At 39.9% G+C, this 27,320-nt stretch overlaps 1 protein-coding gene across 2 annotated transcripts; it reads right to left on the reverse strand.

Moving 5' to 3' along the window:
• Positions 1-23,012: 23,012 nt before the first annotated feature.
• Positions 23,013-27,034, reverse strand: LOC126502786 (cathepsin 8-like). 2 transcript variants are annotated; one of them, XM_050144047.1, is made up of 7 exons: positions 26,909-27,034; positions 26,495-26,617; positions 26,224-26,370; positions 25,598-25,822; positions 24,974-25,136; positions 24,050-24,167; positions 23,013-23,112 (listed from the first exon to the last, which is right to left on the reverse strand). In XM_050144047.1, exons 1-7 carry the CDS (start codon positions 27,032-27,034, stop codon positions 23,013-23,015), a joined length of 1,002 nt encoding a protein of 333 aa, XP_050000004.1. The 2 variants fall into 2 exon arrangements, with proteins under 2 accessions (XP_050000004.1, XP_050000005.1); XM_050144048.1 differs by having other exon boundaries at positions 24,974-25,132; positions 25,594-25,822.
• Between the last annotated feature and the right edge of the window lie 286 nt (positions 27,035-27,320).

Here is a 27,320-nt window from a genome sequence, read left to right on the forward strand (position 1 = left end):
TAGTCAGAATCCCTTTATGCCAATTATTTTCATTCTTCATAATAATTTTTTTCTATTGAGCTCCAATATTCTCCTTTGCAACAAAATCTCCTTACATGGGTTATTTCAATGCTAAGACCTCTGCCTCAGTTGAGGAGTGTGTCATTCTTAAATATATTCTGTATTGTGTGAGTGTCAAAGGTCATTTTTCTCCTCTAAGAAGTTTGTGTTGATATTATTCAATTTATCTCCAGGGAGCAGGCACCCTTATGAAGTGGACATGACAAAGTTTTAGAGATTTAGATTCTCATCTGATGTGTCCTTCAGAATCACATTTGGTATGCTTGGAACTCTGAACCTACAGAGTTGAGTTTGTCAAGCAAATCAAGAAGAAAGGTTCAGAGATAAGGATAGTAGACATATTTCTTGCTGAGCTTGAATTTTTAATGCTTGTGAGCATGACATACATTGAAGTTATTTCCTCCCATTAGAAAGTTAGGTGTCAACACCCTCTACCTATAGCCCCCACTGCTTTAATACCTACATATGTAAAGTTAGTCATATAAGGCAGTTCATCATCTACACAATGATTCTTTTCTATGAGGTCATGGTTGATAGCACAGTCTGTCATCCTTCAGAACTGCTAGGAAAACTTTTAAAAATAAACTCCACATCTACAGAATGAGACTCCTGGGGAATTATATCCAGGCATTGGATCAAGACCCTAATGTTGTTATGAGCACCATTGAAGTTTGGGAATCACTTTCGTGGAGTTGTTGATAAATGAGAGGAAGAGCAAGTATAAACTTCTTAGCACAAGAACAACAGCAACATGGCAGGAATAAATTTTATCCTTGCTCTTATTTCCATAACTGCCAAGTCCTCACAAATGGGGTTGACTTCCTCTTGGAACAACGTCATGATAGTGCATATGTATCATATGCACTAGTGTGCAAACAGATATCATCAATGGAGGTGTATATACAGCCTTGCATATATGGCATAAAAATTGAAATGTTCACTTTGAGATAAAAACTATTATATCATGAATATCTCAATAAAATATTACACTTATGCCTAAATAAAAATAAATTAATGAAGCATCTCATTTTTAGGTCATTATTTTTCAATTGACTTAATAATTTAAAATTATTCACAATTTTAAATAATAATGGATTGTAGAATCTGAGAAGGAAGGAATGACAAGAACTCCTTCCTCCTCATACACCCATCTCTGCAGCTAAACATAGAAGATGAAATTCAGCCAGGGGATGGAGGTGCATGCCTTTAATCCCAGCATTCAGGAGGCAGAGGCAGGTAGATCTCTCTCTGTGAGTTCAAGGCCAGCCTGGTCTACAAAGAGCTAGTTCTAGGACAGGCTCCAAAAGCTACAGAAAAACCCTGTCTTGAAAAAAAAAAAAGAGCAAATTCACACTGTAATCTGAATTTCCATGCAAAGTTCTAGAAGCACTTTTTTTGCTCCCTTCAATTGTATAACCTAGTCTTCAGACTCTAGTAGATACCACTAAGGCCCGTCTTTACGGACAAAATGGTCAGAATACAAGCAGACAACTGAGTGACCTTACATCAGGAAATTACAGTGAACCTTAGCTTGCAAAGGTCTACAGATGAACTTCCATCACTCTGTCCTAGTAGCCAATGATTCTGGACCTTCGGTCAGGTACTTGCTGAGCCCTTAGAGATAGATACAATCAGCAGGAAAGGAAGCCTTGGGCCAAAACAGTCAAATCCTCCTGAGTCACATCCATCCAGGTGCCTCCTAAGAGACGTAAGGGGGACCTGTTCCCTTTTTCTGCCTCATGTCTCTACCTTCCTTACACTCTTTCACTTCCTTGTCTTCCTCATTAAAATGTGCCTGGTAAAAATGCAATAGAGAAAAAATACTTGGCAGAGTAAACTGCTTGATATATTGTTCATGAATAAGCTACAAGGAACATCCTCACAGTCTAAAACCCTGACGAGGCTCCATGGCACCTCACTGCTTCAGAAGCATCACTGCTGCTCTGACTCCTTGGCGGCAAGGAGACATTTCATCTGTAAGGGCAAACAAGCTATTCCTGGCACCAGCGACAATGCTCAAGTACCAAAATCACAGCATCTTCATTGCAGAGTGCTCAGACATATGGGCTGTAGGTGCTAGGCCATTAGGGTGTCCACACCACAGGATTTGTCTTTTCAATATAGTCAACTTATCCACACCAGCATTCCTTATAATGTCATGTTAATATAAAAGATGCACAGAGTATTATCATAATATAAGAGTTACCAACAAGGACCAATTGTAGTGCAGAAATGCTGCTGCATGGTCCCACTGGTTAATCCCCTCCAGTAAGAACACTTTGGAAGATTGCAAGACTGATCTCCATTTGCCACTAAAGTCCTTCATTCATGGTAAGCCAGGTAGTTTGACTTTCAGTACATCCTTGTGAGCTATGGCTGCTAGGTAGGACTGTGTGCGCCCAGCCACAGTGCTGTCTTCATGTCACGGGAGCACAGTGGTGTCATCCTGCAGACCATTCCCATACTTCCATGTTTTTAATGCTTTCATCAGGCAATAGCTTTGCACTATTTGAACTCACTACTTAAGGCTGGCTTTTGGCACATCAGGACCACCTTAGATACACCTCATTAGAATCTCATAGATATGTCCTTGGCTAGGCTCATATCTGAGCTCCTTGGTATGCCTGGAGCTTGCTTGGTTCTCCCCAGAGCTGCCTGGTGCAAACTTCCATCTCACATAAACTGCATTATTTCTAGGTGCCGCCCACTGCGGCCCCCGTCTGCACTCTATGCACTAGAACCCAGTTAGTGAGCTTCGGGCAAAGGGCTGGAGGTTGAGGAAACACACGCAGAGACAGACCGACACACAGACCTTCCAACACTGGTACCAAAAAGCCCCTTTTTAAAAGCACCATGGAGGCTTAAATACACTGCAGTCAATGGCCAACAGGTGAAAATCCCATCCTCTGATCCTCCAAGCTAGGCACAGCTTCTACTAACTTCAATTAGAAGGCTCTAGACAGGGAAGAGCAGCCAGGACTCAATTAGTCCCAACATCTTCCCCCTAAATTTTTTATAAAACAGAATACCCTCCTGTCTTAGGTCATCTGAGAAGAGTAAACCCTTACCCATCTTTGGGAGGCCGCTTCCCTGTTTTAGGTGGGCCCTCTTCTGTAGAAGTTGCCCATCTACAGAGGAGTCTTCATTGTTGGTGCAGTATTTGCAACCAAACCTGGAGTACGGTCAAGTTTTACTGGCCAACAGGCTCAGAAGGACTTGCCATTAACATAAGCCTCACTGTGAGAATATAAATAAGTTATTCACAGCTCAGTGAGACAGATTTTATAGTAGGATTCTACTGAGAAACAGGAGGAGGTAAGTGGAAAAGATGCAAAAACCAGCAAGTGGAGAAGGAAGTTCATTTGAGATCTTTCACTTTAGACACCACATGCTCTCTAGAAGTGTTGACAGTCTTGCCACTGAGCTGATATTCAACAAGAAGTGGCTTCTGACCTAAAATGAATATACTTTGCTAACAAACACTGTTTAAAGTCTATGTTCCCTCTGTTTCTTTCTCAAAATTAGGGATAAAGATCACTAACCAATCCTATCATGTTGGATGTCTCATAAGGATTTCTCAAGCACGCCAAGATTTTTTTTTTTGCCCTGCAGTATAATTGCTCTAAATTCTTTAAATACAAATTTCAATTCTTCATTCTGAAGTTTTCTCACATGACATTTAGAGCCTGGAAATAACTAATAGAATGATTACCATCCAGCTCTCTCTGTGTCTGAGAATACCATAGAGAAGTCAGAAGGAGTAGCTCCTCCAGAAAAGATGGAAGACTTGAAAGTATATGTATAACTTTTGAGGCTAGAATCAGCCTCAAAACTTGGTAACATGGAGGCGGCCAGTTAGACTCTATTAACACACATAATTTTTTAAATACACCCATGAATGAAGAACTGAGGTCACTAAACATGAAGAAATGACAAGAAATCCTTGATCCTCTTCACCACTACAAGTTTTCCACAATAAATCATACACACACCATCTATGTGGCTAACCATAGAAGACTGGGTTGACAATGTAGTTTGTATTGGTTATCTTTAAAGACATCTCTTTATTTTGATCCCTTCCAAATGTATAGATACATTCTTCGAATTCTAACATATACCACTAAATCCTTCCCCTGGCAGTATATGTTAGCTGTGGGCACAAAATGGTCAGAATTCACGCAGAGACTTGAGTGATCTTGCATCTGGCAACTACAGTGGACCCCAGCTTGGAAAAATGCACAGAGAACTTGCATCACTCTGTGTCCCAGTGACAAATGATTCTGGACCTTGAGTCAGATGTGCCCTGAGCCCTAAGAGATAGATACAATCAGCAAGAATGAGCTAGTCAACAGGAAAGGAAGCCTTGAGCCAAAACAATCCACCGCTCCTGAGTCACAATCCACCCAAGGGCCTTCGGATAGACGTAAGAAGAACCTATAATCTCTTTCTCTGTCATGTAGCTGACTTCCTTACACCCTTTCACTTCTATACCTTCCTCACTAAAATGTCCTTTGCCTGTTAAGAACCAAACAGGGAAAAATTACTCAGCAGATTTATGACTTCAATATAATATTTGTTTTTGAATAAGGAACATCCTCCACATTCTAAAATTTGATCAGACATTATGGGTACCTCAACTCCTTGAATGAATGAATCACTGCTACCCTGAAATCCTAGCCAGAAGGATGTATTTCACCTGTAAAGACAAGCAAGCTCTTCCTTGGCATCAAGGATTATGCTTAGACATCAAAATGACCCCACCTTTTTTCCACAGTCAACAAGCCTGTGAGCCCAAGGCACTAAGTAACCAAGGCATTCACACAAGATTTGCCTTTTGAATATATAAGCTTTCCTCAGATAAACATTCATTATAATACCATGGTAACATAAAAGTTAAGAAGACATCTCACCAAGCAGGAACAGCTGTTGTGCAGAAATGCTGCTGATTGGTTTTCCTGGGGGAACTCTCCATTGAGGATGCTTTGGAAGCTTTCAGGCTTGCCCCACATCTGTTGTGAAGTCCTTTGATGTCAGCCTAGGACAACGGCACTGATGGAGGTCCAGGAGCTTCTTGTGAGCTTAGGTTAAAGGTTATGACTGACAGACAGACCTGTGTGAGCCCCATAACAGTGTTGAAACTTCAAAGACCAAGACAAAGAACAGATTTCTAAGTCCTCTTTCATGTGAATAAGGAAGCTCATGGAAGTCTAGAACATTCGGGAGCTTCTCGTGAGCTTAGGTCAATGGCTATGACTGATAGACAGGCCTGTGTGAGCCCAGTGACAATGTTGAAAGTTCAGAGTTCACTGAGACCAAGAGAATACACAGATTCTTAAGCCCTCTTTCATGTGGGTATAAGCACAAAACTAGAGAAGTTATGTTTCAAGAGCTCAGTGGTATGATCCTACAGCCCATTCCCAAAGTTTCAGTAATCTTATCATTGAACTATGCAATAGCTTTGTGCTATCAGAGACCACAGTTTGGAATTGGTTCACGAGCATCTCAGTGCCACCTGGGTGTTCCCTCATTAGCATACCATAGCTAAGTTCTAGGATAGGCTCCTAGCTGAGTTTTCTAGTAGCCTGCTTGTAACTTGTTTCTTAGGCCTAGTTCTTACCAGAGATGCCTGGTGCAAATTTGTATATCATGCTTTTCATTATTCCTACTTAAGCATAATGTTTTGTAAGTTAACAAAAATGCTTTTTAAGTTATGTTTCTTACACTTATGGAATCATAATATCCAGATACATGTTTGGGGAATGTGTGTTTCTTCATAGACACAATACACTCCTCCATCATTTAGTCTCTAAATTATCAGACACAAAATCTAGGAACCTTGCAACAATAGACAGCATCCTTTCCTGCCTCTGGACTTCCCCATAATCTACAGAATGCATTGAAGGGCATATTAAGCTCTGAGCATTCAATGGTACTTACATCTCAAGCTTCCAAATGCCACTACAATGCTCAAAAGCAACAGTCAGGACTATCATAGCAATCCCCATTTTCCTGTCGCCTACTTCTGTTCTGCTTGGCTTCTGTCGCTATGCTACACTCATGACCAAAAGAAAACTGGGGAAGAGGCCTGGTGGAAGGTACTGTCTTTTCACCAGTATTAAAATATGGAACAAACAAGAGATAAAATAGCTCAAAATAATGACTATCACATTTTCCTCATTTTCTCAGGTTGTATTATGTCATACGAAACAGAGTTTTATATTATTTGATTTATCCATTGATTACTGCATTTGTGGCTTCCTCAGATCAGGGGAGAAATATGTGCTATGTATGAACTCTATACCCTTCTCTTCCTAATGCACATAAAATCCAAGACCAATCAATAAGTTGCTAAATGTAGCAGAAACAGAGAATATTTTTGAGGAGCACATCGGACTATTTTAGGGAATTTGAAAAACACCAAGTAGAGACATCAGTTCTTACTTCTCACCCAGAGTCCTCTATGCTATGTTTAGCTTCCATTTGTTTGATTTATTTTAATTCATTTTTTATTTACTTAATTAATTTTAATCTTCTCTCATACATTACATCCTGACCACAGTTTCCTCATCCTCCTCTCCTCCCAACTACTCACCCCTCACCTCCCCTCTCTCCCAGATCTACTCCTCTGTTTCCTCTCAGAAAAGGGCAGGCCCCCCAGGGATATAAAGTGAACACAGAATAATAAGTTACAATAAGTAAGACTAGACACATACCTTCGTGTCAAGGCTGGACGAGGCAATCCAGTAGAAGGAAAAGGGTGTCAGGTGCAGGCAAAAGATTCAAAGACAGTCCTTACTCCTACTGTTAGGAACCCTACAAGAACACCCAGCTATACACCATAACACATATGCAGAGGATCAGACCTATATAGGTTCCCTGGTTGTTGCTTCAGTCACTGCGAGCCCCTATGAGCCTTGGTTAGTTGATTGTGTGAGTAGACTTCTCCTAGTGTTCTTGACCCTTTTGGTTTCTACAATCCTTTCTCCCTCTATTTCATGGAATTCCTCTAGCTCTTCCTAATGGTTGGCTCTGGGTCTCTGCATCTGCTTCTATCATCTTCTAGATAAATGAAGCCTCTCCAGTAATGTTTATGTTAGGCTCTGATCTACAAGTATAGAAGAATATCATTAGGAATCATTTTATTGAATTTTTCCAGTTGTGTTTGGTTTTATATTTTTATCATTTTTTTCCACCTCCAACTTCTCCCAGATGCCCTTCACCCTGCCCACCCAACTTCATGTTCTTTTTATCTCTTAAAAAAGAAAAGGAAAACAGCTACTATAAAATGTGATAATCAATTTGTGTCCACAGCCTTTCCTGAGGATGAGGTATGTCTTGGGTTTTATGTGGAACACCAAGTGTCAAATCTTCGGGCAAATACGACTGTCCTGCTTCAGACAGCTAGAATTTGAAAATAGCTTTCTCACTATTGGTGGGGTATTGTGCCCATTTCCTCTTCTTCATATTGGGATTTTGTCCGGCTTGAGCTTGTGTTGGTGTTGAGCATGTTATCACAATCTTGGAGTTCATTCATAAGTACTTCAGGCCAGTTGTGTCTGAAAAATGTTCTTTCCTTAAAAATCACGTCCAGCTCTGACAATCTCCCCACCCTCTCTTCCACATAAATCCCTAAGCATAGGAGGGAGGAGGAAGGGGCGTGATAAACACATCTCATTCAAGGCCACTCATTCTGAAGTAGTCCGGTCTCTTTATATTGTCCAGTTGAGGATTTCTGTGTTAATTGCCTTCGACAGCAAGAATCTTCTCTAACAAGGATCGATCAATGGCCTATGGATGTGACAATATGACCTTAGGACTCTTCTGTTACCGTTGTCTTTTAGCAGAATAATAGCACTAGGTTTTCCCCTTGGGCCTGTGATCTACCTTGTATCAACGTTTCTCACTTATAGTATCAGGTGTGGGATCCATCTCACAGAATGGCCCTTTTGTCCAACAAAATGTAGCTGTCTACTACCATAATGGTTGTGTGACTGTTCCTCACATTTTATAGGGGGATTCTTGTATATCTTAGATTTTATATCATAGTGATATTAATGATGGCTCTCTCCTTACATAGCATTCACAGTACCTTCAAGCATTATGACTGCTACCCAGTAGCGAGGAAACTACTAATGAAGAACCATCTTTCTCTGTATTCTACACCATAAGAGGTCTTCAGCAATGGAGTCATATATCCTGACAAATACTTAAGAAGATGCACTCCATTCTTAGCACTAGGGACTTATTTTCATACCTATAAAGTCTATTTGCAATATTGTATCCCTCATTATATGTTTATTTCTTTTAAATTCTTTCAATAAATGTATTTATTTTCAGACACTTCTATAGTAGTTGGTTTTCAAACTGCTTTTCAAAAGGCTTTTAGCATTAGATATCTCTCATCATATTTCCTCCTCTGCCCAAAGTGAGAGATATTTAAGTCAGAGAGAGTAATATATCATTATGTCCATAAATTATTGAAACATTTATTATTCTCAAAATATACTAAGTAAGACATGGCCCTAGTTGAATCAAAGTTTCAAGTGTCTGCTAACACTGTCTCCATCCATGTATCCTCTCTTTTCTAACAGCAAGTTTTATAAAACAGAAGAACACAGATCATCACTATTTCTCTCTGAGCACTCTTCCTATGTGATCAGGATTCTTTCCAATTAGGCCCCAGGTGAAGTCTGTTCAACTTTATCTGTCTACAGCAAGTTCCTGTACATCTGATTAGTCACAATCCCTTCAAACCAAATGTTTCTGTTTCTCCATAATATTACGCATTTATGGAGCACTAACGTTACTGTTGGAGCAAAATCTCCTTACATGGGTTTATGCATTGCTAAGACTTGCATCAGTACAGGAGTGTGTCATCCCTGTATGTATGTCAGTGTTGCTTCATAGGTCTTCCTGGTTACAATTTCGTGAGTTTCTCAGAATAACTTTCTCTTATAGAACAGTTTACTTTGATAGTCTTCCACTGTCCCACTAGGGGAACAGAGACCTTCATGAAATGGATGTAATGTTGTTTCAGAGACTTAGACTGTCATCCTAGATGGCCTCAAGAATCACAGCCTGCTTCTCTTGGAGCTATGAGCTCTCTGAGTTTGCCAAGCAAATCATGAGGGCTGGGTCAGGCATGAAATCATGGATCTGTGGCTCAGCTTCCATTTCTAATGATTGCAGGAACAGCATGTATTGACGCTATTTCTGGCAGCCCCTCTACCTACAACCTTCTCTTCTGTGAACACCTTCATGTGTAAGCTTAGTCATATGAGACAACTTATCATCTATGCAATGATTCTTTCTCCTGAGGTCATGGTTGGTGGTGACATCATCACTCAGAATTGCTATGAAAACACATTTCGGAAGTGTATCTCACACATACTGAATGATATCCTTGGGGAATTATATCTAGATGTTGGAGTTTGCTCAAGCCCCTAGGATGGTTCTGGCTCCACTGACATTTTAGAACCACTGTCATGGAGCTGTAAAATGAGAAGAGGAGTGTGTGTAAACTGCTCAGAGCAAGACAGAGTAGGTCAGTGATTTACATCTGCAGGTCCCTTCTAAAAAAAAAAAAAAAAGCAATGCTTCAGGAATAGTTTCCTACAATGTTTTTTTTTATTTCCATGACTGTAAGATTCTCACAAACAGGATGACTGCCTTCTGGGTCAACCATATAATAGTGCATACAGACCTGCATCTCTCATAAATATTGTCATCTTTTTCTCTACTGATCGTAATAATACTCCAGAACTAATTTTCTATGAACATGTATTTGAATATACAGATCCACGAGGCAAGGCACAAATTACAGAAATGGACAAAGGAGAACTGTGCAGAATAAAAATAGATTGTATTCAGAATTAGCAAAATTTCTGTGCAACCAGATATCATCAGTGGAGGCATAATCTTGCAAATGTGACAAAAAACATTTAGTTATTTACTTGAAGATGAAAACTATTAACTCATTAATATCTCAGAAAAATATAGTACTACTTATTTAAAAATAAATAATAAAGGGCCATAGGGATTCCTTTAGCCAGTAGCTTTTAAGATACCAGCTGACTTGGGCATGGTCTCTTATACTATAAATGCCAAAGTAAAGCATGTGCATATTCTCTCTCTCTCTCTCTCTCTCTCTCTCTCTCTCTCTCTCTCTCTCTCTCTCTTTCTCTCTCTCTCTCTCTCTCCACCGTTTTTTAGGTTTAACACCATTAAACGTAAAAAGACCCCCTAAATCCTAACACCACTAAATGTTCTGAACACCCACTAACGATTAAACATAACCCACCATAAAAAGGAGAAGGCTTCCAAGAAGTGCCTAAACAACCTAACAATCTCAATAGACTTAGAAAATAAATAGATTGTCATAATTTCTACATAGACTTTAACTATGACCAATGACATGAAAAATTATCGTTGTTATTCAACTATAGAAACACCTAATGACAATCATCTGAAAAAAATCCACTAATTACAATTCTCAATCACTCATTCATCGACCTCCCAGCCCCATCAAATATCTCATCATGATGAAATTTTGGCTCTCTGCTTGGCCTACGCTTAACTGTTCAGAACCTCACAGGATTATTCCTAGCCATACACTATACATCAGATGCATCAACAGCATACTCATCAGTCACTCACATCTGCCCAGATGTTAACTACGGCTGACTAATCCGCTATCTACATGCAAACAAAGCCTTTAGACTCTTTATTTGCCCGTTCCTCCATGTAGGATGAGGAATTTATTATGGCTCCTACAATATAAATGAAACTTGAAACATAGGAATTGTTCTCCTATTTTCTGTAATAGCAACACCATTCATAGACTATGTTCTCCCATGAGGACAAGTATCTATGTGAGGAGCTACTGTAATCACAAACCTCCAAACAGCCATTCCTTACATCAGTACAACCCTGGTAGAATGAATCTGAGGTGGATTTTCAGTAGACAAAGCCACTCTTACACAATTCTTTGCATTTCACTTCATCCTTCCTTTAATCATTACAGCCCTCATATTAGTCACCTAATATTTCTCCATGAAACAGGCTCCAACCGCCCATCAGGCCTAAACTCAGACGCAGATAAAATTCCATTCCACCTAATTTCACAATCAAAGACTTTCTAGGCATCCTCCGTCTATTAACAGCTCTCACAATTTTGGTTTTATTTTTCCCTGTTATTCTTGGAGACTCTGAAAATTTTACCCCAGCAAACCCACTTAACACTCCATCACACATTAAACCAGAATGGTATTTTCTCTCGCCTATGCCATCCTTTGATCCATCCCCAAAAAATTAGGAGGAGTCCTAGCTTTAACCCTGTCAATCTTTATCTTAGCTCTCCTACCTTTCCTCCACACCTCAAAACAACAACAAGGATTTGCCTTCTGCCCAATTACACAAACAATATACTGAATCCTAGTAGCTGACTTTCTTATCCTCACATAAATTGGAGGCCAACCAGTTAAACACCCACTTATCATTATCGGACAAATAGCCTCAATCGGCTACTTCGCCATTATTGTAATCTTCATACCAATCACAGGCATAATTGAAAACAACATTCTAGACCTAGATCAAATGTCCTGATAGTATAAACATTACACTGGTCTTGTAAATCAGAAATGAAAATTATTTTTTCTCAGGACACCAAGAAGGAAGGACTCCTCCCCCACTGTCAGCACCCAAAACTAAGATTCTTTTTAAACTACTTCTTATACATAAATGTATATAGTACATTAATATATTTATGTATATCATACATTAAATTATATGCCCCAAACATATAAGCATGTATTAACTATCAATTACATAGGACATTACATCCTTTATCAATATACTACTTATTAAACCATGACTTTGATACACAATTACTTAATTAATGCTTTACAGACATAGCTGTGTCGTCTTACATACACCATTCTGTCATAAGCCTTTCTTGTCCATACGACTATCCCCTCCCCCATTTTGTCTATTAATCTACCATCCTCCGTGAAACTAACAACCTGCCCACCTATGCCTCTCTTCTCCCTCAGGGCCCATTTAAACTTGGGGATGATTAATGTGAAACTTTACCAAGCATCTGGTTCTTACTTCAGGACCATATTAATGTTTTATGGTCCATACGTTTCCCTTAAATAAGACATCTTGATGGTATGGGTTTAATCAGCCCATGCCTAACATAACTGTGGTCTTGGGCAGTGGTATTTTTTAATTTTGGGGATGCTGTGACTCAGCATAGCCATCAAGGCCTGAAGGTCAACCTATCATGTAGCTGGACTTTTTAGTCAAGTATCATTTATCCTCATATAACCCTCCACAACATATTAATTAATGGCTCCAGGACATTTAATATAAGCAGTACTAACCATGCAAATGATATGTTCCTCCTACCAGGCTCCCAAGGACTTACTTTCCATGTTTGTTAGACATACGACTCAAACCATACTAAAAAACAAGCTATTTCAGCAAAACCCCTCTTCCCCCAACACCTGAAATCACCTATCCTTGTCAAACCCCAAAAGCAAGGGACTCAAAAACAGGTTCTTTTATCCATTCTAGTAATCCACCAAACATAACTTGAAATTTAGTATTGACAAAAAAACACAACAAAAATTTCAATACCAAAAAACAACCCAAAAAATTAAAAAATTTTCAAGTAGAATTCCAGTATTGACCTTCGCCCTTGTTAATGTAGCTTATACAAAGCAAAGCACTGAAAATGCTTACATGGATGCAAGCATCCCATAAACATAAAAGGTTTGGTCCTGGCCTTATAATTAATTGGAGGCAGAATTACACATGCAAATCTCTGATCTCCCTGAAGTTTGGCAACCACTGTTGTGGAGTTGTAAAATGACAAGAGGATGTATAAACTGCTCAGAACAAAGCAGGGCTCTTCAAGGTTATTCATCTATAAGTCCATTCAGAGAAAAAACAAGACATTAGGATCAATTTCCATCAGTGCTTTTATTTACATGACTGCAAGGTTCTGACATAGGGACGAGCTCCTTCTGGAGACACTCCATGACAGTGCATATCGACTCGCATCTCTCATTGCACTTATTTTCCACGCATCATACTGAGACTCCAGAACTAATTTTCCCAAAGCATATTTTTGAACATATAACTCATAAATCAAGCACAGGGTATGGGAATGGACAAAGGAGAACTGGACATAATAAATATGTGTTTAGAACTAATGGAATTTATGTGTAACCAGATATCACCAATTTTCAAATATGGCAAGAAAAATCTTGAAATATTAACTTTGAGATGAAAAGAATTATCTCATTAATAAATCAGTAAATAAAATAAGTAAACAAAATACTAAAATACCTCATTTTATGTCTTGATTCTTCTTTTAGCTTAATATGGAGGCATTCACAATGCCACATTGATCAATATATGATCTTATAACTGTATCATTATGTATATCACTAATATATTTTTGAAGTGATGGTAAATTGTAACAAATTTTGGCTGGTATAATTGTGATTTGAACAGACTTAGACAAGGCTATTTTATCTGTAGAATTACTTGGCTTCTTTATATTCTGTCAAGAACCAAGTACAGTGCCATCCTCTCGGGCAGAGCTCAGACAACATCTTTTAGCTGTAACCACAAGAATGATGCTGGCAGATGAGCACGGGATCCAATTACAAGAGTGGTATCTCTTCCTTAAAGAGATATTTGTTCCCATCCCAAGAGGGACTTTCTCCTCGTGAATGCTAATCCTCGCCTACCTAATGGTATCTCAGAACACATCAGACATAGAGACCACTGATCTTGTGAATAGATTATTTCTTTGTTATAGATTATATCCTTTGTTATAGCTCCCTGTAAACCTAACCCCAAATCCACAGATTCTGACAATAAAATGAAAAAGGAAAGGGTGGAAGCTTCAACTTTCAAGTTTTGAAAAAAAAAACCTCAATTTTTCATAGAGAAAATTTTATATTTTATGTAGAATGTTAAACATATTATTTGTGTGCACAGAAACAGGGATGCAGACAAGTAATTTTTGACAGAAGAGTTCAGAGCGCAATAATACTGCTTTGTAACAAGATCCAGCTGAGAAGCAAGCAGCAGGAAGTAGGAAGAACACAGTAGAGCAAACAGAGGAGGGCGAATTGTGAACTTTCACCTTAAATACCAAGCGCTCCACAGGAGCGGCCCAACCATCATGTCACTGAGCTTAGATTAAACAAAAGGACCTTCAGACCCTCTAGTCTTTCCCTTGATGCATCAGTAAAATGAATATTCCTTGTCAACAAACACTATGCAAAACACAATCCATGGCACCTCTGCTTCTTTATCCCTGAGGTTAGGGATAAAGACCAACAACTAAACCCTGTCAGGTTGGATGTTTCTGAAAGATTCCTCACTCACACAGTGATTGGGTACTTGACTCTGCAGTATAACTTACTATAAACTCTTTAATAATTTTTTTCATATCATCATCCTGATTTTTTTCTCATATGATATTTGGATTCCAGAAATTCTGGGTAGAAAGGTCTCTCACTCTGTTTCTTGTTTGCCTGAGACACCCCTGACCTTAGCATCTCCAATACAATTGAGTAAGCCAGACCAAGGAGTTCATAAGGAATGGGTGAGAGACTTGTTTTAGTATTTTTTTTTTAGGCTAGAATCAGCTTGGCACAAGGCAGTAACATCAGGTAGGCCAGCTAAACTCTATTAACACACTTGCCTTAAGAGATTTTTATGAATGAAGAACTGAGGTCACTGAGCAGAAAAGGGGGCTAAGAACTATTTCATGTTTACCAGCAGGATTATTTTCACATTGAAGATCACACAGCACCTATCTAACTAAACACAGAGGACTAAAGCCACACACACTGTGGTCTCAGTTCACTTGCTGATTCTCAAAACTTCTGATTTTTATTTTGCTTCCTTAGCAATGTATAGACACATTCTTAAAACTCTATCTTGTACCACTAAGACCCTGCTTTGTCAGAATATGTGAGCTATGGGGAGAAGATGGTAAGAATATAGGCAAATATTAGAGTGATCTTGCATCAGGCAAATACAGTGAACCCAGGCTAGCAAAGTTATATAGAAGAACTTCCATCACACTGTGTCCCAGTGACAAATTATTCTAGACTTTGAGTCAGGTACTCTTTGAACTCTAAGAGATATACAGTCATCAGGAAAGAGCTGGTCAACAGGAAAGGAAGCCTTGGGCCAAAACAGTTCATCCCTCCTGAGTCACATCTACGCAAGTGTCCTCTGATAGAGATATGAGGACTTTTGTTCCTCCTCCTGTCTCATGTCTCTGCCTTCCCTACACAATTTTACTTCCATATCCTCCTCACTTAAATGTTCTTTACCTGTCAAGAACTAAGCAATGAAAACTTACCCATCAGAGGCATTGTCCCCTATAAAATACTTGTTCATGGATAAATTTTAAGGAACAGCCCCAACATTCTATATCCCTGAAGAGCAAACTTGTACAGCCACTATGGAGATCATTATGACAGTTCCTCTGAAAACTGAGAATCAATCTACACCAAGACCCAGCTATACCACTGATGACAGAAGTTACAAAATAATCCTACACTATATCAGAATTATGTATAATAAATTGTTATTTGTTTAGGGGAGACTCACAGATCACTGTCCTAGATCACAGGGGTAACAGGAACAGAGCCAAGCAGCCAGAAGCGAGAGCCAGAAGCAAGAGAACGAGTACAAGCTTTACAGCAGCATTTATGATATAGGAGACCAAGTGGGCTGGTATCTTAAAGGCTATTGGCTGAAGGGGCTCTCGCAGTACATCACTCTTAGGCATATACCCAAAGGATGCTCAATCCTACCTTAAGGACACTCACTCAACTATACTCATTGTGGCTTTATTCATAATACACCCAAACTGGAAACAACCCAGATGTCCCTCACCTGAATAATAAATAAAGAAAATGTGGTACATGTACACAATGGAGTACTACTCAGCTGTTCAAAAAAAAAAAGGCAATGCAAAATTTTGAGACAAATGGATACAACTAAAAAAAAATCATTCCGAGTGAGGTAACCCTGGCCCAGAAGACAAATTGGTATGAATGAATGTATCTTCACCTGTGCGTAGTTCACGACTAACAAATCTACCAAAGCTTATAAAAGTAGCATCACAAATATGACATTAACACCCCAGAAAACAGTGACAGAATCTTAATATCATGAGGACGTGCTCTGTGCTGCTGGTACAGCTGTCGAGAGAGCTCAGCGGGACAAACACTGCCCACACACGGTGAAGAAGCCTAGCTCAAGACCAGGACCCCAGCATAAGGCAAGATGAGTTCTGATCAGTTTCGAAAAGCACTTAATGCTCTTCCATAGAATCTATATTCCTGGCTTGCCATGAGGGCGTCACCAAGTTTCTTCATTACTATCTAGAACATGTGCTCACCTTCCTTATAAAACCTGAATGACAGGTGTGCAGCATCAGTGTCAACAGAAGTGGGCCCTCTAGTTCCTCCAACACTGATTAGGACTACTTCTTTTCTTAGGAGAATCATGTGGTCTGTGACCGTAACAGCAGAACGTTCAGGACAGTCCCGGCATTCTCCTTCCTTTAGGAGGTAAACAGGTAAGAGGCTCAGTCGCTTCTGCCCACCTGTGGAGCATGAACCACAACCACAAAACTCTGCACTTTGCAGCTAGCTGAGCACACTCAAGTCTAGGCTGTTATAAACCATCCCAAGAAGGGAAATCAACTGGGAGATTTGGAACAGAAAATTAGCTCTCTTCTCTTCAATGACACCCCATAAGTCCTCCTTTTTATAGAAAATTTTCATAGAGAAAAATTTATATTTTATGTAGAATGCTAAACATATTATTTGCGTGCACAGAAACAGGGATCTCTACATGAAAACCACTGATTCAAATAACCATGTAAATGCTGACATTGTGTTGACAGCCCTGGTGGTTTAAAGGAGAGTCTGTCATTTAATAGGATTCTAAAGACAATTGATTATTTCTGAGGTTGTCCCTTTGCCTAAAAGGGACTGAGATGACAACTTAGACTTTCTACTTACCTTTGTTTCAAATGGATACATTTTCCTCAGGCCTCCATTGTCCTTCACATACTGTAAGGCATAGTTTGTAGAGCTTGAAGAAGAGCTTTGCGGTTTAGCACAGTCCAGTAGGTTCTGTACACTCAGATGAACCAGTTTTCATGTTTTTTGGGATATCTGCCCTTCTGTGGCACCAGTAATTAAAAAAATATCAACAAGAATTACATCTACCCTAAGCAGAGAAGTAAAGATAGTCATCCACAAACAAGTAGCAATTCCAACAACTCAAACAGCTGAATAGTTTTTGAATAAAAAATGAACTATCAGCAGTTGATGGAGCACTAGGCAGGGAGGGAACATTATTCTTTGGAAATTAACAAGTGGCCACTTGCTTATGCCACAGGGATAGTGACATACTGTTGTCTGGTGATTACTAGTGACAATTTTTATAAAACAGTCATGAAGTCTGAAGAAAGATGTGGTAGAGTCTCTAAGTGTACAATAGTTTATTGGTATGATCAATATGGATATGTGGAACCATCAAAGAATGAAAACATTCTTTAGAAATAAATTTTATGTCACCCTACACTGAACACATATAGATATCAATTCCTTCTCATCTTCCCAATGATGAGAAAAATGAGCATGTGATTCTGTCATACCTGATACTGCACACAACTTGCATAGCTTTTCTTTGGGAATGTCACCAATCATATGTTTCTGAATTCTCTTCACCTTCCTGGGATATGGGACTTGAGGATGAGTTATGATTTTCCAAAATTCTTCACCAGTCTTAAAGGAAAAGTAAATAAGTCATTGAAGAACAACAACAAAAAAACTCCATGTAAGGAACTGAAGTGGAGAAAGACGGTGTGAAGCCATCCATGCCACACTCACCATGTCACCGAAGAAGTTCATCCCAATGGTAAAGCTGTACTTCCCCTGGTCAGATTCTTCATGGAGCATTTTGGTCATTCTCATATTGTTCTCCAATACTGCTCCCTTCTCTCCTTCCCTATCCTAGAATGGATATAATGGGGATATCTTTCTAGTTAAGAATGCGCACATACTGAATAACAGAACTTGTTATAAGAAAAAGGATCCTCGATGAGGCATGTTTAGAATGATGTAGACCATTCTCCACATAATGAGCAATGGGGGTGCTGACTTTTTATCAGAGCTGTTCTGATAACAAGAAGTGATTCTAAAATTCTGTACAATTCTTTGAGAGGAGAGACAACGTAACACCAAAAACTGCAGTGTAAGCTCTCAGAGTTCAGCAGCAGTGTCCTCCAGAATTGAGAGGAATCTTGGCAGAAAAGACCTGGCATTAGAAGGGGAACTGACCATGATCCTTGCTTGACCCTTCAGAGGTGAGTGTGACATAGATGTGCCATCTCGCTCAGACAATTCTGTATCTTTTATTCTCAGCACCTTAATGAGTTTTGGATCTCTGTTTAATAAAATCTACTGCAAATGGAAGTCTCTCTGAACAGGGTTAAGAGGTGGGCTAATCCATGGGTGTAAGGACCGCACAGGAATCAGTTTAGTACTCCGTTCACTTGATAGAATAATTGTAGCATCTTCCTTTGCTAGAGTCTATGACTTCTCTAGCCACAGAGGCTTTGCCCAGCAATGGTTCCAGGTATGATTTTCACCCTGTGGAGCAGCACTTAAATCCAATCATGAGTTGGTTGATAGCTTCAGTAATGTTCATGACACTATTACACTCCCGACTGGCAAGTCTTGTCAAGACAAAATACATTGTAGCTCAGAGGCCTCACAGCTTGGTAAGAGTGGTAAAGACCTTTCACCTCCAGTGCTGGGCATAGTCCCTTCCAGCACTATGACAGTTAGGCAGTAGGAGGATGCTCAGGTCAGTGCCAGCGTGTTACACCCTTGCTCTGTGACTCAAAACAGAAATAGGGCATGTGTGTGCAATATTTTAGGAAGTCTTACTGAATGACATTTTCAAAAGGTTTTCAGGGTTATTCATCCCTCTATTCTCTCCCTTGCTCTCAGATCTCCAATCACCATTTAAACCTCCCTCCAATTGTTTCCTTTTAATGTTGTACAAACTGCATTCTGTATCCCTTCTCTTTAAAGCCTCACACACACACACACTTCCTGTTACTAATTTCCTGACTTCTATGGGGTTTCCAAATGAAATTAATGCAAAGAATTTTCAATGGTAAGATCTACAAATGTTACAAAACATGCTAAGCTTGTCTTTCTCTTACCTAATGGTGCCATCTAGTGGGAAATACTGACACATGTATCCTGACCTAAAGTTATTTAAAAATTTCCCCGCTCAGGAAATTCCTATTTTTCTGGCTCAGATAAATAGGCAGTAAGAAACCCTTCCACAGCCTAATACAACTTTCTGGAATACCTACATATATGAAGAAAATCTAAATGAAATCCCCAAATAATGGAGACAGTACCAAATGGGCTATCTCTTGTTACCAAACAAAGCATCCAGTACTGGGATTAAGTTACATCTAATTGATTTTTTGACAAAATGGATCTCACAGGAATCCCCAAGGAACCCAAACTGTTGTCAAGACTGTAAGCTGCTCTCCACTGACAGCAAGGCCACTATGCTGAAACAACACTCACAGAACTCACTAAACATGGAGAATTCTAGTGGGTACCTACAAAACTCCTTCTCCCATACATTTTAGCATCTTTGGTACAGGAGCAAGCTATACTCTCTCTTTCAAAAGAAATGTAAGCACAAGCCAGACACAAACCCTTTATCTATAATGATTTACTGCAAGCAAGGTGTGCTAGGAAAATTCTGGCACAAAGCTTGTAGAAGAAACAAAACAATGACTAATTTGACTTAAGACCCTTTCCACTAGATGGAACCCATACCTAACAGTGCTTGGATAATCAAGAACCCTGTATACTAGATAGTTTTGAGACAGGTAAAACCAAAATACAAAAGATGTATTTATAAAGCAACTCCAGCTGATATTCTGCTCTGCTTGTGGATCGGTACCTTTGTTCATGTATCATCAGAGAAGCCTCCTCCTGCAAGAGATGGGGACAAATACAGAGGCCCATATACAGAGAGTGAGAGGCTGTGGAACACTCAACCCTAAAGGAATGTCTCCGTCAGATCCCTTCCCCTACAGCTATGGAAGAGGAAGAGGCAGAGGAAGTGGAGGAGCCAGAGGGTATAGAGGACACCAAGGAATCAAGGACTTCTGAAGGAACAGGAACGAAGTTCACACGTACTCAGAGAGACTAAAGTTATATGCACAGGACCAGCACAGGTCCTTACCACGTCCTCTTTCTGTATACCATGGCTTCCAGTTTAGTGAGACTTTGGGATTCCTAAGTGTGCAAATGATTCTTGCACCTGATTTTGGGCTCTTTACCTTCTTTTAAACGTCTTTGTCCGACTCTGATGTGATAGATTTTGTCTTATATTGTATTTTGTTATATTTTTTTAAAAAAATGACAGAATTAATGAACGAAACCCTAGCCACTAGGGTAAATGTTAGCAACTCATCTGTCACTTTCAGCTGCTGGGAGAAGGAATATTTATTTTCTCTAATAGAATGACACTGGATCTATCAACCACTCCAAGAGAGGCCTCATGTTCAGTCATAGTTGACCAACATGTAATGGGCTCCATTGTGTGTGTGTGTGTGTGTGTTGTGTGTGCTGCTTTTATTTTGTTACAGTTTGGTACGGTTGGTTGTTTTCTTTCTTTTTGAGTACAGATTTGTTTTGTTTTCTTAGTTGAGGGGGTTTGTTCCTGTATTGGATTTTTGTTTGTTTTTCTGAGAGAGAACGTAAAGTTTGATGGAGAAGAGGGCCTGGAAGGGTTTGGGGAGGGAAAGAATATAAACAAAATATATTTAGAATTAAAAAATTTTAAATAATAATAAAAATTTAAGAGCAAAAAAGAAGAAATTCCTCCACATCTCATCCCCAAAAGAGGTGCTCCCTGTTAGGAAACTTAATTCCAATCAGAAAAAGGTTGATAACTCTCATGGTGTAAATGCTGCTATTGCACTAGTGAGGATGTCTCTCCAAGACAGACCATACTGGAAGGTCAAAGTGCTCACAGCTGAGTAAAAGTGATCAGAAAACTATCAAGGAACTGCCTGGAGGGAAAGATTGAAATTACAACAATTCTGATTTCCACTCTACTTAATAGAAATAAGTGAATTCAAAATGAGCTGGGGAATTGTACCAATACAGCAGGTAGAAATCCTTAGTCATTTGAATATGTAAGCAAAATATATGAATTGTCTTATAAAGAAGGGTTTTTACTGCAAGGACAGAACCTGGCTTCTCTAGAACGGAGAACTGTTTAGACCACTACGAGCAATGACTAGCTCCCTGCTCAAGGAAAAGCAGAGATACGAGGTGACTTCCTAAACAGGAAAATCGTCTCCACCGAGAACCCTGATGGAGGTCGGAGCACAGAGATGAGCGTTGAGAGAGTATTTCCTCACTAAGTCACAGAGCGTCAGAAAATGCTAAAAACAAGCCTTCCGTGGCCTCACCTGCCCCACATAATTCAGAAAGACAAGAAGGCACCCACAACCTTTCTGTAGAGATCATAGGATGTTATGGAAATATACACTCACACAGAATCAAGATCACAGGAAGAGAAGGGGCTTCTAAGAGACAAGCAGTGAGCTTGGTTTTCGATGTTGAAGCTACCCTGTTTTATACCGTGTACCACTCAGATAGCAGGTAACTGTTTGCATTTGAAGACCCCATCCTTAGGCCTAAACAAGTCTCCTGGTCTGCGCTCCCTCGAGGCTTGTTTGGACAACCCCAACTTATTTTGCTCTCCTAAGTCATGGTGGAGTGGATTCTCCTGGAGACTGTGGCAAAAGAGCCACCTACTCTTTCTCCCAGAATACCAACATCACAAAAATGTATGTCTTCATGCTGAATTACTTATCTGAATATAATGTCACTGTATTAATTATCTAGTTTTTGCCTGAGACTGGGACTCTTGAGATGGTCGCCCTTCTGAGTTAGCATCTCTACTGATAGTGTCATTGTTCGTGTATGGTTTGATGAGCCGTTTCTAGGAGACGCAGTCTCATCGCAGACTTCATGACCCTCTTCTGCCCTATCTTCCACAGTGTTCCTTGGGTCTAAAGTGCAGGAGTTGTGAATGCCAAGAGGAGGACAAGCTCTCTCAGAGACTCTCCCAGAGCAAACCCCTACCCAATGGAAAGTAAACAGTCCTGAAGTCATGTGCAAATAAACAACAAAACTGGATTCTTCAGGTTTTATTATATATAATATACTTATGTAATATATTATATATAAACACCAAAGTATATTGTGTTAAATATATTAGTACATATAAAATATAAATATATTTTGCATATTTTAATATATGTTAGAATATGTTTAATGTTTTAATAATATATTAAAGTATAGTAAGTATATTATATAATATATATTTTAGATATATAAAATTACCAAAGAAAAGCATAAAATCAATCTGAGAGGAAAAGAGGAGGCTATGTGAGGAGTTGGAGGAAGAAAAGAAAAAGGGGGCAATGTAGTTATTTTTTAGATAAAACACATATTAAAAAGAATTACTTAAATTTTAAAAAGTCATAACAATAAAAACTGAAAGAAGACAGACAGTATATTTGAGCTTAAACCTTCTTAATGACATCATTTGGTACAGTCATAAAAAAATAAAATCAAGTTTTTACAGGAATCAAACACAAATCAGAGCAGAGTTTCAGTTACAGTAGCCCCCGTGTCTTCCTGGAGTAAACACATCACAGATGTGTTCTTCAGTGACTCAAGCGCTGTATTCATGCAGCAGAGATCGGCCATGCTAAAGGGATGTGCCTCCTCTTTACGGGCTCTCCCCAGTCTAGTTCTTCCTTGGTACCCTCAGGCAGCTCACACTCTGGGGTAGATGGCATAGGTAGCGATTCCACAGTGGTTGTTCTTGTCTCTGGCAATCTTCATGTAGCCATTCATGCCCCATTTCTCACCATGACTGAGAAGAACCATGTTTCCCATTCAGGAGAAAGATCACAGGACAGTGGATTCATTACAATAACTCCTCTCGTGAACACTGGGCCTATAGTCTACTTAACACAGCGATCAGAAAATGCAGAATGTCAGCTTCTGAAAACCAAGAGCTACCTTGCACAGGACTGAAACTCACAGCAGGGGAAAAGCAGGGTATCTTTCCACCTACAGGAGGCACAGAACTAACAAATATTCTCGCTTTTAGAAAAATCACAAACACAAACATGCTATTAGCACCCAAGGGAACCAGTGGCTGAACCTGATGCTATGACCACACACTGTGAGTTGGTTGTCAACATCACAGAGAGAGTCCAAAGGGTCCAGAGCTGGCCACAAACTAGGGATGAGGATACTTCAAGTCCAGGGTCCCACTTGAAGCCAGCATGGGTGCTGGAGAGAGCTCTGTGCCTAATAGCAAGGGGCTTTTCCACAGTAGCTAGGTTCCTTTCCCAGCAACCACGTCAGTCTGCTCAGAGCCTGCTGTAACCACAGTCTGAGGGAACCTGATGTCCTCTTCAGGTCTCCCTGGGCACCTTCTCAAAGGTAGAATAAACTCACAAAAAATACCCTTCCATGAGTGAAAATAATAATTTTTTAAAAAGCCTGGTGGTCACTGCAGCTCGCCTGAAATCCCGTAAGTGAGGACATACCTCAGCAGCCTGGCTGAGGAACTATACTGAATAGTAAACTCTAAAATCAGTGGGATCTGCCTTGAAGGAGGACAGCCGAGGCAAACAACTGGTACTATCATTGGTTGCACACAAACACATGCAAATAGACAAGCTGCATGCACACGTACAATTGGTCAAAAAAAAAAAAAGAGGAAACTCTTATCCAGACTCAGACTCCAAACAGAAAATCCATTTAAAAATTTAAATATAAATAATGTTTGTAATTTCTACCTGTTCTTTATCAGCCAGTATTTGCTGCCATCTGATTCTCTTCCTTCATAGCCATAGCCGACTAACAGAACAGAATGGTTGATGACATCACTGCGACATTTTGGCTCGTAATAAATACCTGAAAAATAAAATCAAAGGAGTGAGATGCCCCAGGCACCTAATAGTGACCATGGCCCAAAACAGTAAGTAAGGCATTTCCTAATGGACAAAAAAAAAAAGCAAAATTAGGCCCCACTGTGTGCAGGATTCCTGATTCAGGTTCTCATCAAATGCCAAAGAAGTACAAATGAAGAACACGGCTTTGCTAACACACTTTCCTGCATGCATATGGTGCCCTCTCACCATGAATTTTCACTAATGGCACACCAGCCCAAGAAAGTATAACTGAACATAAGTTACTTAATCCAAGGCACTCTTCATAGTTCATGTCTAAAAAGGCAATCTTTCCATATGTTAGTGCATACCAAGTGGGAAAACATTGACAAGTAAGCCTAGAAATAGCTATAAATTACAACATGCTCACAGACATGGGAATGGTATGCTGAATGAAAACCACACACATAATTATTGCATAATCATACATGGAATCCAGTGATCTAATTATGAGCATCAAATGTTAAGTGCAGAAACTTGGGCTCTATGCCTAGCAGAAGTTTCACGACCATTCTTCAATGGCATCTCGAGCAGTGATTCTCAACCTTCCTAATGCTGTGACACTTTAATAGTTTGTCATGTGGTAATGACCCCAATCATGAAATTATTTTTTGTTGCTACTTCATAACTATAATTTTGCTACTGTTACGAATCATAATATAAATGTCTGGTATGCAAGATATCTGATATGCAACTCCTGTGAAGGGGTTGTTTGACCCCCAAAGGAGTCAAGAGTCATAGACTGACAAACATGGGTAAACACGCTCTTACCTCCCCTATACAACTTGAAAGATTCATGGCTAGCATCGATTCCAACAGAGATGGGCCCAATAATTGCTACAGCATGCATTAAGGCTTCCTCATTCTCTGAGACAAACACAAAGTCTGTAACTCTAGCAGCAGAACGTTCAGGATGGTACCTGCAGTGTCCTTCCTTTAAAAGGTAAAGAGAGAAGAGGCTCAGTTTCTTCCACCTACCTCCTAGGTAACATGCATCAGAACCACAACCCTACCCTTTGCAGCTGAGCATCCCCATGTCTGGACTGTTATAAATCATCGCAGGAAGTAAAATGTTACTGGGAGATTGGGAACTGAAAATCAACTCTCATGTCTTCAGTGACACCTCATAGGTCTTTAAGTCTGTAAGAAATTACCATAGGGAGAAATCTCCACTAAAAGTGGAGTGTTTTGCATATTCTTTGTGTGCATAGCACAGGAACAGCTACAAGGAAACCATCACATTAGAAACCCGTGCAAGGACAGATGTTCTTATGAGACCACTGCTGGTGTACATCGATTCTACCTTCCAACGTGAGTTCTGAAGACACTGAAGTTCTGCAGTTGCCCCTTGTCTGAAGCTGGCTGGAATGACAGTCGCGTAGTAGATCCACTTACCCTCGCCTCGTACGGATACGTTGCCTCAGCCTCCAGACCTCCGTTATACTGAACGTACTCTAGAGCATAGTATGTGTTGCCTTTATAACAGCCCAGATTGCCTTCAGGTCTAGAACAGTCCACCAGGTTCTGTGGACTCAAGGAGGCCAGTCGGCCGGTTTTCCAGAACATCTGTCCTTCTATGGCACCAGCCACAGAGAAAGCCCAACAAGAATTACACCTACCCTAAGCAGAGAAGAGAAGATGGTCATCAAAGAACAAATAGCAACTTCAAATCAGACAACTGAGTACTGTGTCAACGAATGAACTATTAGCAGGTAACTGGTGCCAGGGAGGGATTTTCATTCTTCTGGGGGACCTGACTGCTGGCAGTTTGCTCATGTTTGCATGAACATATGGGCAATACAAAGGACATGAAGTCTGGAGGATGATTTGGGGGAGACCACTAGGTAGATGGAGATCATGGTCATGGATATGATCTATATACATAACACAAACACATGAAACCTTCCAAAAATAAAAATATATATTAAAAGTGAATTATGTGTCACTCCACACTCAGCACACAGAGATATCAGCACAACTCCCCAGTAGTTGAGGAAGACGGGCACATGACGCCGTCATACCTGTGTCTTCACAGGAGTCACGTAGCCTCTCCTTCTCCAATCCACAAATTTAGGGACATAGCTGACCCTACGTTGCTGGATACTTCTCCTCTTCCTAAGAGTCTGAACTGGAATATCAGTCATCATTTTCCTGAATTCTTCACCAGTCTTCACGGAAAAGAACATAAATCATTAAAAAGCATAAGACTTCACATAATGAATTGAAATAAAAAACAAAATAACAAACCAACAAAAACCACAATGTAAATAAAGCAATGCAAATCACAGTCACCATGTCACCAAAGGCATTCATTTCCATGGTGAAGCCTTTCTTCCCCTGGTTATATTCCATATTGTGCTGGAGAACCATTTTCTTATTTTCTTCCCATACTGTTCTCCTCTGTCCTTCTTCCTCCTGGAAATAGACATAATGGATGACATTTCTTTCTGATCAAACCGCTACACAAGCTGACCAAGGGGACTCACTGCCAGCGGTGACTAGAGGTCGTGAGACAGATCTCGGGACACTGCATCAGAAGCCATTCTCCAAACACCTAAGAACAGAGATCCTGGTCACCTTGTGCTCTCTGTGCACAGCTTCGGGCAATTGCTGAGGTGGTCTCTCTGGCCTCTGTCGCACCCACAAACCCCAACAACACGGACCATTCTCTGTGGGGCCGCTCTGGACAGTTTTTATATTACCCACCAGGCTGTAGTTTTTTCCATATTTTATCTTCCACTCCTGCCATTCAGAATCCAAACTGTGATCAGATGAGGGAGCAGCTGTGGCCACTCCCAAGCACAGGATGGCCAGGAAGACAAAAAGAGTCATCTCTCACGACCTGGAGAACGAGGAGGAGAAATAGAACTGGGACGACAGCAACGCTTCTAAAATAACTCTTACTCCTTCCTGAGAAACAAAGACATCCATGGTGCAGAAAATTACCTGAAGTACTATTGCAAATATTTATCCACAGACTTTGGAAATGAATAAATACATATTTTGGATAAAGATACCATGGAGGTATTTAGATGCTCCACCAAAATGCAAAGTGTGTGTCCAAACAGCCTATGTGCTACAAGCTTTTATTGTCAGAAGGACGTCCACACGCCTCAAA

Source organism: Alexandromys fortis, unplaced genomic scaffold (genome assembly GCF_014885135.2).
Source record: "Alexandromys fortis isolate MF-2015 unplaced genomic scaffold, M_Fortis_MF-2015_v1.1 scaffold_1, whole genome shotgun sequence".
NCBI lineage: Eukaryota > Metazoa > Chordata > Mammalia > Rodentia > Cricetidae > Alexandromys > Alexandromys fortis.